Source organism: Cnephaeus nilssonii, assembly GCF_951640355.1.
Source record: "Cnephaeus nilssonii genome assembly, chromosome: 3".
Classification (NCBI taxonomy): Eukaryota; Metazoa; Chordata; class Mammalia; order Chiroptera; family Vespertilionidae; genus Cnephaeus; species Cnephaeus nilssonii.
In genome coordinates this window covers 52,942,359-52,957,333 of record NC_137074.1, presented here as the reverse complement: position 1 = coordinate 52,957,333, position 14,975 = coordinate 52,942,359, and the positions used below count along the sequence as shown (strand labels likewise).

At 42.1% G+C, this 14,975-nt stretch overlaps 1 protein-coding gene across 1 annotated transcript in view; it reads right to left on the bottom strand.

Moving 5' to 3' along the window:
* Window positions 1-7,536, bottom strand: part of UBXN7 (UBX domain protein 7) — a 73,578-nt gene extending 66,042 nt beyond the window's left edge. The window contains exon 1 of the mRNA XM_079764406.1: window positions 7,384-7,536. Coding sequence (XP_079620532.1) covers window positions 7,384-7,456 — 73 coding nt within the window. The 5' untranslated portion in view covers window positions 7,457-7,536. The remainder of the gene's footprint in view (window positions 1-7,383) is intronic.
* Between the last annotated feature and the right edge of the window lie 7,439 nt (window positions 7,537-14,975).

Here is a 14,975-nt window from a genome sequence, read left to right as displayed (position 1 = left end):
ATCAACAAAAAAAAACATATTTTTAAAAAATACTATAGATTGGGTGGTTTAAACAACAAACATTTCTTTTTCACAGTTCTGGAAGCTGGACAGTCCAAGATAAAGGCTCCAGCAGATTTGGTATGTGGTACAGGCCCACATCCTCCTTCATAGACTGCTATCTTCTGTGTCCTCACATGGCAGGGACAAAAGAACTCTCTGGGTTCTCTTTTTTAAGGACACTAATCCCATTCATGAAGGCTCTATCCTCATGACCTAATCACCCCACCCCCACCCCCCAAAGCCTCAGCCACCTGATACTATCACATTAGGTGTTAGGATTTCAAAATATGAATTTGGGGGAAGGAGGGACACAATCCATAACCCATGGCAGGAATCCCACTTTACTCTTTCTCAACACATGTACCCTTTTTATTTATCCTTTATCTTTTTTTCTTTCCATCTCTTTTAAGTTTGCTAATGGCACCAAAATAACATTATTTAACCCAGCTTGTGGCACACGATTTATCAGTGGCTATTTCCTCCATGCTGCCTCTTAGTTCACACTCTCTCTCCATTAACGATGATACAGGAAATAGCCCCAAACCTATAATGCAGTCCCTGTCTCTACCACAGCTGGAGGAATCAAGATTTAATAGTACCTTATGTCTAGTCTTACACTACTTTCAGTGCCCAAAGAACAGTATCTTCACTACTATCAAGGAACCAAAGCATAGCAGTCACAGAGTTGAAAAGGAAGGAAAAAAGGAAAGAAGGAAATTCCTCTACAGACCCCCTCTGGACCCAAAGGGATAGAGAACAGAAATGACAGACACAAAGAGGTTACTTTTTGTGTGTCCCTACATTTCCCCAGAAATGATAACACAGTAAGCTAGACTGCCCATCAATGAAATGGGAGTGGGTGATAGTTGTAAGAAATAAGGTGAACGTTTAACCTCCTCATCAGTCTCTCATCATGGAGTTGTTAAGCATTCAGGAGTAGAAAACATTAAAAGAAAAAATAACCTTATATGCAGAAAACTAAATTTATTAAGTACAAGAGGAATTAGATATTATTTAAACAAAGCTAATTTTATTTGGGTCAACAAAAGGAGCCTATAGAGAGGGAAAGGGGTAACATGGAGGAAAATGCATGGGCCTGGGAGTAAAGACAGCAGAGTTCTAGTCCCTGTTCCACCATTACCTAGACCAGTGCAGAACAGCTATCCACTACTAGCCCATGACAAAATAAAAACAGAAATTCCAGTGTAAGAATTTAAAAACTTTTACAGAAACAGAGTAATTTTATGTCTGTTGAACCTAATAATTAAAAAGTTGGGGCTTGAGCCCTAGCTGGTTTAACTCAGTGGATAGAGCATCAGCCTGTGGACTGAAGGGTCCCAGGTTCAATTTCAGTCAAGGGCACATACCTCGGTTGCGGGCTCCTGCCCAGGGCGCATGCAGGAGGCAACCGATCAATTTGTTTCAAATCAATGTTTCTCTCTGTGTCTTTCCCCCTCTCTTCCACTCTCTGAAAATCAATGGGAAAATATCAAATATCCTCAGGTGAGGATTAAAATAAATAGTTGGGCCTTGAAAGATTTATGGATGGCAAATTATCATATGAAAAAATGACCAATATTATTAATCACTAGGGAAATGCAAATGAAAACCACAATGCCGCCCTGGCCGGTGTGGCTCAGTTGAGAAGCGTTGTCCCATGCACCAAAAGGTCGCTGGTTGGTTCCCCGTGAGGGCACTTGGCCCAGTTGCAGGCTTGATCCCCAGTGGGGGGCATGCAGGAGGCAGCCAATTAATGTTCCTTTCTTACATCAATGTTTCTCTCTATCTCCCTCTCCTTTCCTCTCTCCGTAAAATCAATCAAAAAACATTTTAAGAAAAAAAACACACAACTCAATGTCATACCATTAGGCACCTATTAAAACAGCTACAAAAAATTAAAAGTACCAAATGGGCAACTGGAACTCTCATACATTGCTGATGAGAATGTAAAATGGTAATCATGACTTTGGAAAACTGTTCAGCTATTTCCTAGTTATGTACCTATTTGGCAATTTCTTAATTATATATGATCCAATAAGCCCATTCCTCTGTATTTATCCAAAGGGAAATAAAACTTATATTCAAACACTTATACACTAATGTTTTTAGCAGCTTTATTTATAACCCTTCAAACTGGAAACAATACAATTAGTCAATCATTTAATGAATGGATAAACAAATTGTAGTATACCCATACAATGGTATACTACTCACCAATAAAAAAGAAGAAACTATTCTTAACACAACATGAATGAATTTCAAATATAGTATGCTAAGTGAAAGAAGCCATACTCAATAGGTTAAATATTGTGTTTACATTTATGTCACATTCTGGAAAAGAAAAACAATAGACAAAAAGATTAGGCTACAGGTGGGGGGAGCGGTTAACTACAAAGGGGCAGGAGTAATTTTTTGAGAATGATACTAGAAATGCTGTATATGTTACAGGTACATAATTGTATATGCTTATCAAAACTCATAACTATACACTAAAAAGGGTAGATTTTATTGTACGCAAATTTTTTCTTCGTTTTATTTATTTATTTATTTTAATATATTTTATTGATTTTTCACAGAGAGGAAGGGAGAGGGATAGAGAGCCAGAAACATCGATGAGAGAGAAACATCGACCAGCTGCCTCCTGCACACCCCCTACCGGGGATGTGCCCGCAACCAATGCACATGCCCTTGACCGGAATCGAACCTGGGACCCCTCAGTCCACAGACCGACGCTCTATCCACTGAGCCAAACCGGCCTCGGCTTTTTCTTCATTTTAAAATAGTGGGCTTATATGTTTCCTATTTTTATTTCATGTTCAAGCAATTATTTTTTGTTTTTTACAAAAATGTTGGTCCATGATGATTGAAATTTTAAGTCCTTTTCTACAAATAAGTTTGAGAAGCACTGACCTAAATCAGTTTTTTTTTCTGGGCCTTTAATGTCTCATTTGATAACTCAGAAATGGGTTGAAATGGTTTCTATGACTATCATCCAGCTCGAACCAAAACAAATACAGAATATATTTATATTCTACTAGTGGCCCGGGGCACAAATTCATGCACATTGAAAGGAAATTAATTAGAAGAAATATTTCAATATCACTATTCGCCTTTTCTCTGTAATAGAAGTGTCAACCAAAGTCGCAATCGACAAGACAGATGGAAACACATGCTTGTGATTGGCGCCAGCAAGAGCTTTATATGTATCTTGCATGCACAAGTCATCTTAGCCTTTTATACAGAATAAACTACTTTATCCAGCCAGTGAAGCACCCCAACTTCTCTTTCAGGTAATTGTCAGCAACACAGAAGTAAATATAAACACAAAGCAGATTATTATTGTAGATCACTCAGGGAGAACAAAGGGTAGAATATTTAACTGCAGCAGTGTTTGAATATAGTCTACGTATTGAGAAAACCTGAAGTCATTTTCAAGGTCCACTATTTCTTATTTCTTTTCAGTCGGGTCAAGTTTCTAAATCTCCACTTTCCAGCTAATGAAAAGAAAATAGGATTCTACCGAGTCTCCTATCTACCTACTCCAGGACTTCTGTGAGGATCAAATGAGATGAGGCAGAAAAACGTTTCACAGACATTTGGTTACAGTGTAAAATGTTTCCACCTGGCTATAAAGCAAGTCGTGTTCTTGGGCTGAAGAAACCCCAAGGAGGCTAGTCGCAAGGGAGAGGAAGCCGGGTGTTGCTACATGATGTCATTACCTGGACAGACACTTGGCATATTAGACTTTTATATATGTAGACTAGTGACCCAGTGCACGGATTCCTGCACATTGAAACTAATTAGAAGGTGGCTGGCCCTAACCAGTTTGGCTCAGTGGATAGAGCGTCGGCCTGCGGACTCAAGGGTCCCAGGTTAGATTCCAGTCAAGGGCATGTACCTTGGTTGCGGGTACATCCCCTCCCCGGTGGGGGGAGGGGTGCAGGAGGCAGCTGAATTATGTTTCTCTCTCATCGATGTTTCTAACTCTCTTTCCCTCTTCCTTCCTCCCATAAACGGGCAGTTGGACATCCCTCTCACAATCCAGGACTGCTGGCTCCCAACTGCTTGCCTGCCTGCCATCCTGATTGCCCCTAACCACTTCTGCCTGCCAGCCTGATCAACCCCTAACCACTCCCCTGCCAACCTGATTGATGCCTAACTGGTCCCCTGCCAGCCTGTTTGCCCCTAACTGCCCTCCCCTGCAAGCCTGGTCACCCCTAACTGCCCTTCCCTGCAGGCACAGTCACCCCCAACTTCCCTCCTCTGCCGGCCTGGTCACCCCTAACTGCCCTCCCCTGCAGGCTTGATCGCCCCCAACTGCCCTCCCTTGCAGGCCTGGTCCCTCCCAACTGCCCTCCCCTGCTGGCCTGGGTCCCCCACAACTGCACTTCCCTGCAGGCCTGGTCGCCCCCAACTTCCCTCCTCTGCCAACCTGGTCACCCCTAACTGCCCTCCCCTGCAGGCTTGATCGCCCCCAACTGCCCTCCTCTGCAGGCTTGATCCCTCCCAACTGCCCTCCCCTGCTGGCCTGATCTCCCACAACTGCCCTCCCTTGCAGACTTGGTCCCTCCCAACTGCCCTCCCCTGCTGGCCATCTTGTGTCCACATGGGGCAGCCATCTTGTGTGTTTGAGTGACAGTCAATTTGCATATTATTCTTTTATTTGATAGGAGGACTAGATAGGATAGAGGCCTGGTGTATGGGTGGGGGCCGGCTGGTTTGCCCTGAAGGGTGTCCCGGATCAGGGTTAGGGTTCCCTTGGTGTGTGGGGCAGCCTGGGTGAGGGGCCTGTGGTGGTTGGCAGGCTGGTCATACCCCCCGGCGACTCAAGAGGAGGCCCTGGTATCTGGGATTTATTTAACTTCTATAATTGAAACTTTGTAGCCTTGAGCAGAGCCAAGCCTCCTGCTCGCTCTGTGGCCACAGCCATTTTTGTTGGGATTTATTTATCTTCTATAATTGAAACTTTGTAGCCTTAAGCGGAGGCCAAGGCAGGCCAGGGCTGCAGAAGCTTGGCTTCCTCCATCGCCAGGGGCAACCCTAGCCTCCTGCTGTAGCCTTAAGCTGAGGCCAAGGAAGGCCAGGGCAGGCGGAAAGCTTGGCTTCCTCCACTGTCAGAGAAACCCAAGCCTCCTGCTCTCTCCGTGGCCGCAGCCATCTTGGTTGGGTTAATTTGCATGCTCTCTCCTGATTGGCTGGTGGGCGTGGCTTGTGGGTGTAGCAGAGTTACAGTCAACTTGCATATTACTCTTTTATTAGATAGGATCCTTTTACCATAAATACTACAATTTAAAAATATATGTGGTCAGAACCCCAAATTTTATTACGATACATGACAAAGACTAAGAAAGTCAATCATGTTTCTAATAGTTCATCACTATTTGTAAAAAATAAGTTTAAAAATCCCCAAAACTTAATAGACATTCATAATACATTAAGAACAATCTAAGGTATTTTCCCTTTTGCAGACTTACAGATACCATAGTCTACTGAAGGTCTCCAACTTGATTCAGAAATAGAAAAGCCTGTGACCAAGAAATAAGCCATGTAGAGAGCAGACAGAAACAGAATTAAAGCAATTAAGTGAGTCACTGCATCTCACCACACTCTAGGTTTTGTCTCTATCTAACAAAAATGTTGTACTAGAAGAAACAATGTGAGGTTAAAACAATCTGAGTTCCTTAAGGGGTGGTAGGATAGCATAAAAACTGAAATTAAACAGGTAGCATATTAAATCATCTCTAAAAAAACTGAATAAAAGATTAATAATCTTCAATATCTGATTCACTACAAAGATTTTTCTATATAAACATAATCAACAATATGTATTAACTTATATACACAATAATTTTATCATTTTCTCAATAACAATGATCCGCTTAACCACTGGGAAATCCATTACATCTTTAATCACAAAAGTTTTTAAATATTAAGAAAAGTTATTCCACTCTTCATCCCAATTTAATTACAAATTTTACTTTACCTACTCTGACATGATGTTTCATACCCACAGACTAATGCATCAAACACCTAGCTATTATTAAAAAGCAAAAAAAATAAAACTAGCTTTAATTGTAAAACAGCAACTTGCATACAACCTGCAGTAGTTAAAACAATGTAAAATTTTATTTAACCAGCTCTTGCACCTCAAACACTACCTTGCATTAAGAGTGAAGCCGTTCTCTGCATCTAAGAAATGACCAGATAAAGGATAGATCTCCTAAGGAAAAGAACTAACATTCTGACCTCTTTCCAAAATGACAAACTAGAACGGCAAAATTATACTCGGCACACGAAGTACACTTCTCTCAAATCACTCCACAGAGAACTTCATCATTTGCTCCGCCCTCTAATAACTCATGCAAAAAAAAGTTCAGCACCATCAGAGAGAAACAAGTCACAGAGAATTCACAGAATGGCTTAGGGCCTTTCCTCCGGGCGGTTAGAGGTTCTGCGTGTGGCCTTTGCAAAGGGTCCAAAGGAAAATAGAAACCGAGAGTGTGGGGAATTACTGACAACCAGAAACTGATTTTCTCTCAAAGAAGTTTCTGCCGCCATCCCTATTTTATCTGCAGGAGGCCCCGGCGCCATGGTCTCGGTCTTGATTTTATTATGGGGAGGTGGGAAACGCCACCCAGGATTCCTCCAGGCCTTCCCTATTAAGTTGGGGGGGGGGGGGGGTGTCCCTCATTCTTCTCTTAAAACCTCAGACTTGAAGGTACTCCTCAGTAGCCCTCCCTTTCTGGCGGCCTATCCCGCGGGATAGGTGAAGGCGCTGCCGACACCACCAGCGTCGCCGTTAGGACCGGAGGCCCCAAACACTCCAGGGCCACAAGCGGTGGTTCCGAGGGGCCCAGAAAAGGGAAGGGCAGGCCAGGGATAGGGAGGGAATGACCTGGCCGAGGAAGAAAGGAAAGAGGGAAGGGGATGCCCTGCACCCCATGGATGCACAGAAAAGAGATGATGATGATGATGATGAAGAAGGAAGAGGGCGGTGGCCCGGGTGCGGCCCCCCACCTCCACCGCCCCCAGGTCCCTGGGCCGGCGGGGGCCAAGGGGCTCGGCCCATTCTCCGGGTCTGGGCTGACAGGGGGCGGGGAGTCTCCCTCTACACTACGAGGAGACCGAGAACGAGGGTTTGGGGTGCGTGGGGGGAGGGGGAGGCAGCCCGCCGCCTGAACCCGGAGACCCGACGCCGTCGTCGCCTCTTCCTCCGGAGAGAGGACGGGAGCTGTGGGGAGAGCCCGAGGGAGGAATGCAGGAAGGTAAGGGGAAGCCCGGGGCAGACCTGCCGCCCGCGCCAGACCCCACTCTCCACCTTCCGGTAACCGCGTCTCTTACCGGTGATGGCGGTGAACTGCTGAATTAACCCCTTCAGCGCCGAGGACGCCGCGGAGCCCCCGTGGGCAGCCATCTTACCGCCGCCGCCGCTGCCGCGGAACAACAACACAGACACACACGGGCCGCCCTCCCCCACCGCGCCGTTCGGCCCGCGCAGGCTCAGAGACCGCCACCAAGCTCCGCCTCTCGCTCCCCGCCCCCCGCGAGGGTCGGCGCAAGCGCACTTGCAGACGCGCCCGAGAGTGGTCTCTGCTCCGGGTGCGCTGTTCCGTTGCTCCCTGCGGCCGCAATCTTCTTTGCATCCTCTGGTGCCTTGCTCTCCACGCTCCAAGGCCCTTCTCCTAGACGCAGTATTGGTTTCTGGTTTCCGAAGGAATTTTCGGGCTTGGCAGGTAGTAGGCTTTTCGCGTTTCGGTTTCACAAGCCTTATTGGCAGACCCAACTGCCCATGACATTTTTTTCTTTTTTTGCAGCTCCATAGCCTTCTGCTTAAGTCTCCTGTAGCTCCCATCAAAATACAAAGTCTACATCATCGCACCAGCCAGCAACCCAGACATGTGCCCAGACAGGGATTTGATTCATGACCTCCTGGTTCTTAGGTCAACACTCAACCACTGAGCCACACTGGCCAGCTTTATTGATTTTTTTTTTAGAGGGAGAGGAAGAGAGATTAAAAAAAACCCATGGATATGAGAGAGAAACATGCACATTCCAACTGGGGATCAAACACACAATCTTTTGGTGTACGGGACGATGCCCCAACCAGCTGAGCCACCTGGCGAGACCTTAGTATTTTTAAAAACAGTTATAGGGGTACACTCAAATCTGATGATCTCCCACCTTGAGAATAAAGTTAAAGAGACTCGGTTTAGGTTCTAGCTTCCCACCTCCCAACCCCACCTACATATTTTGCATCTAAATATGAAATGGTCCAAGAAAAGATGGGATGAGTCATTTGGAGAATTGACCCATCCTAAGAGCCTGTAAATGTGCTAGTGGAGTGAACAAAGAGATAACAAAGTCAAGGTAACTATAAGGTTATGTCGTTTCAGGAAGATATGACTGGTGTATAAGAAAGCAGATTCCTGCCCTAGCAGTTTCGCTCAGTGGATAGAGTGTCGGCCTGCAGACTGAAGGGTCCTGGGTTCAGTTCCAGTCAAGGGCACATGTCCCCGTTGTGGGCTTGGTCTCCGGTAGGGGGGCTTGCAGGAGGCAGCTGATCAATGATTCACTCTCATCATTGATGTTTCTGTCTCTTCCTCTCTGAAAACAATAAAAATTCAAAAAATAAAGCAGATTCCTAATCAAGAGCATTGCCAGTTAAATGGCAAAGATTGATCCTGGCACCACCTTTCAGGTTGCTGCAGTTCCCTATGTGGGTTTAGGAATCCCATGGACCAGTCATGGATTTGGGAAGCTGTTTGGTTAACATTGGCACATAGGTGCAAAAAGAAGGGGAAACAATGTGATCTCTTCTTTCCTAAGGCCTTAATCCGAAAGGCTGTGTCAGTATAGCCAAACATGCAAAATCAGGCTCCAATTAAAATGGACTACAATAACTAGACACAATTTATCACTGCACCTCCATTAAATGGAGAGGCTAATAATGAGATCTGTATGTTTATTTCCAAGTCTTAAAATTCAAAAATACAGATTTTTATTTATTTTTACCCAGGAATTTAATTTATTTTATAATTTTTTAATGTTGAAAATATTACATATGTCCCCGTTTTTCCCCCATTGACCCCCTCCAGCCCACCCACCCTCTTCCTCTGCCCCCATCCCAGGCCTTCACCACCCTATTCTCTGTGCTCCTGGGTTAGGCATATATGCATACAAGGTCCTCGGTTGATTACTTCCCACCCACCCATCCTCCCCCGCCTTCCCTCCGAGATTCTGCACTCTGTTCCACGCTTCCATGTCTCTGGATCCACTCCGTTCATCAGTTTATTTTGTTACTTAGATTCCACATATGAGTGCGATCATGTAATATTTGTCTTTCTCTTACTGGCTTGTTTCACTTAGCATGATACTCTCCAGGTCCCTCCATGCTGTCTCAAAGGGTAAGAGATTCTTCTTTTTAACTGCTGCATAGTATTCCATGGTATAAATGTACCATGGCTTTTTTATCCACTCATTTACTGATGGGCACTTGGGCTGTTTCCAGATCTTAGCTATTTAAAGTGTGCTGCTATGAACATAGGGGCGCATATGTTCTTTCTGATTAGTGCTTCCAGTTTCTTAGGATATATTCCTAGAAGTGGGATTACTGGGTCAAATGGCAGTTCCATATTTAATTTTTTGAGGAAACTCCAAACTATTTTCCATAAGGTTGCACCAGTCTGCATTCCCACCAGCAATGGACTGTGTTTCTTTTTTTTTCCACATCCTCTCCAGCACTTGTCATTTGTTCATTTGTTGATGGTAGCCATTCTGACAGGTGTGAAGTGATACCTCATTGTCGTTTTAATTTGCATCTCTCTGATGATCAGTAACTTTGAGCATTTTTCATATGTCTCTTGGCCATCTGTGTGTTCTCTTTGGAGAAGTGCCTATTTAGGTCCTTTGCCCATTTTTTAATTGGATTGTTTGACTTCTTTCTGTTAAGTTGTATGAGTTCCTTTATAGTTTGGACATTGACCCTTTATCAGATGTATCATTGGCAAATATGTTCTCCAATGTAGTGGGCTCTCTTGTTGTTTTGTTGATGGTTGCTTTTGTTGTGCAGAAGCTTTTTATTTTGATGGAGTCCCATTTGTTTATTTTCTCCTTTGTTTCCTTTGCCTTAGGGGATGTATCTGTAAACATATTGCTACAGAGATGGCTGAGATTTTGCTGCCTATGGTTTCTCCTAGGACTTTTATGGTTTCATGACTTATATTTAAGTCTTTTATCCATTTTGAGTTTATTCTTGTGTATGGTATAAGTTGGTGATCTAGTTTCATTTTTTTTGCATCTATCTGTCTAATTTTCCCAACACCACTTATTGAAGAGACTCTCTTGACTCCATTGTATGCTCTTGCCTCCTTTGTCAAATATTAATTGAGCATAATGGCTTGGGTTAATTTCTGGGTTCTATATTCTATTCCATTGATCTATATGCCTGTTCTTGTGCCAGTACCAGGCTGTTTTGATTACAGTGGCTTTGTAGTATAACTTGAAATCTGGTATTGTGATTCCTTCAACTTTATTTTTCTTTCTCAAGATTGCTGCAGCTATTCAGGGTCTTTTTTTAATTTCATATACATTTTTGGAGTATTTCTTCTATCTCTATGAAACATGCCATTGGTATTTTAATAGGGATTGCATTGAATCTGTAGATTGCTTTGGGTAGTATGGACATTTTTAAAAATATATATTTTTTATTGATTTTTTTTACAGAAAGGAAGGGAGAGGGATAGAGAGTTAGAAACATCGATGAGAGAGAAACATGGATCAGCTGCCTCCTGCACACTCCCCACTGGGTATGTGCCTGCAACCAAGGTACATGCCCTTGACTGGAATCGAACCTGGGACCCCTCAGTCCGCAGGCAGACACTCTATCCACTGAGCCAAACTGGTCAGGGCAGTATGGACATTTTAATGTTGATGTTGATGCTACCAATCCATTGAGCATGGTATATTCTTCCACTTGTTTATATCCTCCTCTATCTCTTTTTTTAATGTCCTATAGTTTTCCTAGTATAGGTCTTTTGCATCCTTGTTTAAGTTTATTCCTAAGTATCTTAATTTTTTTATTGCAGTGGTAAATGGGATTGTTTATTTAGTTTCTCTTTCTGAGAATTCATTATTGGTGTATAAAAAAGCCATTGATTTTTGGGTGTTAATTTTGTATCCTGCTACAATGCCAAATTCATTTTTCAAATCTAGTATTTTGGTGGAGTCTTTAGGTTTTTCTGTGTGCAATATCATGTCATCTGCAAATAATGAGACTTTTACTTCCTCCTTTCCAATTTGGATGCCTTTTATTTCTTCTTCTAGTCTGATCGCTGTGGCCTTTTATTTCTTCTTCTAGTCTGATCGCTGTGGCTAGGCATTCCAGTACTATGTTGAATAAGTGTGGTGAAAGCGGACATCCCTGCCTTGTTCCTGTTCTTAGGGGAAATGCTTTTAGTTTTTGCCCATTGAGTATGATGTTCACTGTAGATTTGTCATATATGGCCTTTATCATGTTAAAATATGCTCCCTCTATTCCCACTTTGCTGAGAGTTTTTATCAAAAATGGGTGTGGATTTTGTCGAATGCTTTTTCTGCATCTATTGATACAATCATGTGATTTTTGTCTTTCAATTTGTTTATGTGATGTATCACGCTTATTGACCTGCAAATATTGTACCAGCCTTGCATCCCTGGAATAATTCCCACTTGGTCATGGTGTGTGATCTTTTTAATATATTCCTGGATACAATTTGCTAATATTTTGTTAAGGTTTTTAGCATCTATGTTCATTAGGGTTATTGGCCTGTAATTCTCTTTCTTTGTGGTCTTTATCTGGTTTTGGAATTAGGAAAATGCTGGCTTCATAAAAAGAGTTTAGAAGTGTTCCTTCCTCTTGGATTTTTTGAAATAGTTTGAGGAGTATAGGTGTTAGTTCTTCTTTGAATATTTGGTAAAACTCCTCTGTGAAGCCATCTGGTCTTGGGCTTTTATCTGCTGGGAATTTTTTTTTTAATTATTGCTTCTATTTCATCAGTTGTTATTGGCCTATTCAGGTTTTCTGATTCCTCCTGATTCAGTTTTGTAAGATTGTATTTTTCTAGGAATTTGTCCATTTCATCCACATGTCCAGCTTGTTGGCATATAGTTGTTCATAGTATTTTCTTACAATCCTTTGTATTTTTGTGGTGTCAGTGGTTATTTCTCCATTTTCATTTCTGATTTTATTTATTTGGGTCCTCTCTCTTTGTTTCTTGATGAGTCTGGCTAACAGTTCATCAATTTTGTTTATCCTTTCAAAGAACCAGCTCTTGGTTTCATTGATTTTTTGTATTGTTTTTTAGTCTCTATGTTATTTCTGCTCTAAGCTTTATTATTTCCTTCTACTTACTCTGGCCTTTTCTTGTTCTCTTTCTAGTTCTTTAAGTTGTAGGGTTAGTTTATTGTTGCTTTTTCTTGTCTTTTTGAGGTATGCCTGTAGTGGTATGAACTTCCCTCTCAGGACTGCTTTTGCTGTGTTCCAGAGATTTTGAGTTGTTGTGTGTTCATTTTCATTTGTTTCCAGGAATTTTTTTATTTCTTGATTTCGTTGGTGATCCATTCATTGTTTAATAACATGCTATTTAGCCACCATGTGTTTGAATGTTTTTGGGTGTTTTTACTGTAGTTGATTTCTAATTTCATTCCACTGTGATTTGAGAAGATGCTTGATATGATTTCAGTCTTCTTAAACTTGTAGAGACTTGTTTTGTGTCCTAACATGTAATCTATCTTTGAATGATCCATGTGCACTTGAGAAGAATGTATATTCTGCTGCTTTGGGGTGAAATGTTCTATAAATGTCAATTAAATCCATCTGATCCCGTGTGTCCTTTAAAGTCACTGTTTCCTTATTAAGTTTTTGTCTGGAAGATCTATCCAGTGAAGTCAGAGGGGTGTTAACAGTCCCTTACTATGACTGTATTGTTGTTGATCTCTTCATTAAAATCCTCTAGAAGTTTTTTTATATATTTAGGTGCTCCTATATTGGGTACATATATGTTTACCAGGGTTATATCTTATTGTTGGATCAATCCCTTTAGTATTATGTAGTGAACTTTGTTGTCTCTTGTGATGACCTTCATTTTGAAGTCTATTTTGTCAGATATGAGTATTGCTACTCCAGCTTTTTTTTCTTTTCCATTTGCATGAAATTTTTTTTCCATCCCTTCACTCTCATCCTATGTGTGTCTTTTGTTCAGAGGTGGGTCTCTTGTAGACAGAATATGGTTGGGTCATGTTTTTGTATCCATTCAGCTACTCTATGCCTTTTGATTGGAGCATTTAATCCATTTTCATTTACTAGTAGGGTTATTATTGATAGGTACTTATTGCCATTTTAATTCGGTATGCCTAGGTTTCTCTGCTTGTTCTTCTCATTATAGCAGTCCTTTTAGCATTTTTTGTAATGCTGGCTTGATGGTGATATACTCCTTTAGCCTTTTTTTGTCCGGTAAGTTCTTTATTTTACTGTCTATTTTGAATGATAGCCTTCCTGGATATAGTAATCTTGGTTTCAGATTCTTGCTTTCCATTGCCTTGAGTACTTCCTGCCATTCCCTTCTGGCCTTTAAGTTTCTGATGAGAAATCAGGTATCAGCCTTATGGGAGCTCCTTTATAGGTAACAATTTGCTTTTCTCTTGCTGCCTTTAAGATTCTCTCTTTGTCTTTAATTTTTGTTATTTTAATTATGTGTCTGGGTGTGGTCCTGTTTGGGTTTTTCCTCCTTGGGGTTCTCTGTGATTCCTGACTTGTGTAACTTTTTCCTTTACCAGGTTAAGGAGGTTTTCTGCCATTATTTCTTCAAAAATGTTCTCTATTCCTTTCTCCCTTTCTGCCTCTTCTAGCACACCTGCTGTTCTAATATCGTTATGTTTCACATTGTCCCACAGCTCCCTTAAGCTGTCCTCCTGTTTTTAAATTGTTTTTTCTTTTTGATTCTCTGATTGAGTGATTTCTTCAACCCTGTCTTCTAATTCACTGATTCAATTTTCAGCTTCCCCTAATCTGTTGTGTATTCCTTCAATGTATTCTTTTTTTAATATATTTTATTGATTTTTTACAGAGAGGAAGGGAGAGGGCTAGAGAGCCAGAAACATCGATGAGAGAGAAACTTCAATCAGCTGCCTCCTGCACACCCCTACTGGGGATGTGCCCGCAACCAAGGTACATTCCCTTGACTGGAATCGAACCTGGGACCCCTCAGTCCGCAGGCCGAAGCTCTGTCCACTGAGCCAAACCAGTTAGGGCTCAATGTATTCTTTATTTGTGCTATGTCATTATTTATTTGTTTTTATAGTTACTATATCTTTTTTCATGCTGTTGAACATCTTTACCATCATTACTCTGAACTCTGTTTCAGATAAATTTCTTATCTCTGCTTCATTTATCTCTTCTTCTGGAGAATTCTCTAGTTCTTTCATTTGGGGGTTGTTTCTTTGTCTCCTCATTTTGGCTTTCTGTTTGGATTTGTGACTATATATTAGGTACATCCTCTACACCTCTCAATCACTAGTGTAGGACAGTGTCAAATGCTATTTCTAACTAATTAGATCAAGCAAAGACTCAGTGCCTCCAGAGACTGCCCCTACCTGCAGACTGATAGGATTCCTCTTGAATTTCCCCCAGGAAATTTTCCTCAGGTGTAGTGAGGGTTTTTTCAACAGGGTGGGGCAGTTGCTACTGCCTGGAGGCTAATTGTTATTTTTAGTGTCTTAAGTGGCCTTAGGGCCAGGTGTTTTCCAATAGGGTGGGTCAACTGTCTTCCCCAGAGGCAAGGCAAATGTCTGTGGGGGAAAGACGTGCTCTGTTGCATGAGGGGATGACTCAGCACAGGAAACCAGGGGTGTCTGCCTTCTGAGCTCTAAGACGAGTCTCCAATCCTGGCTTCTGCTCA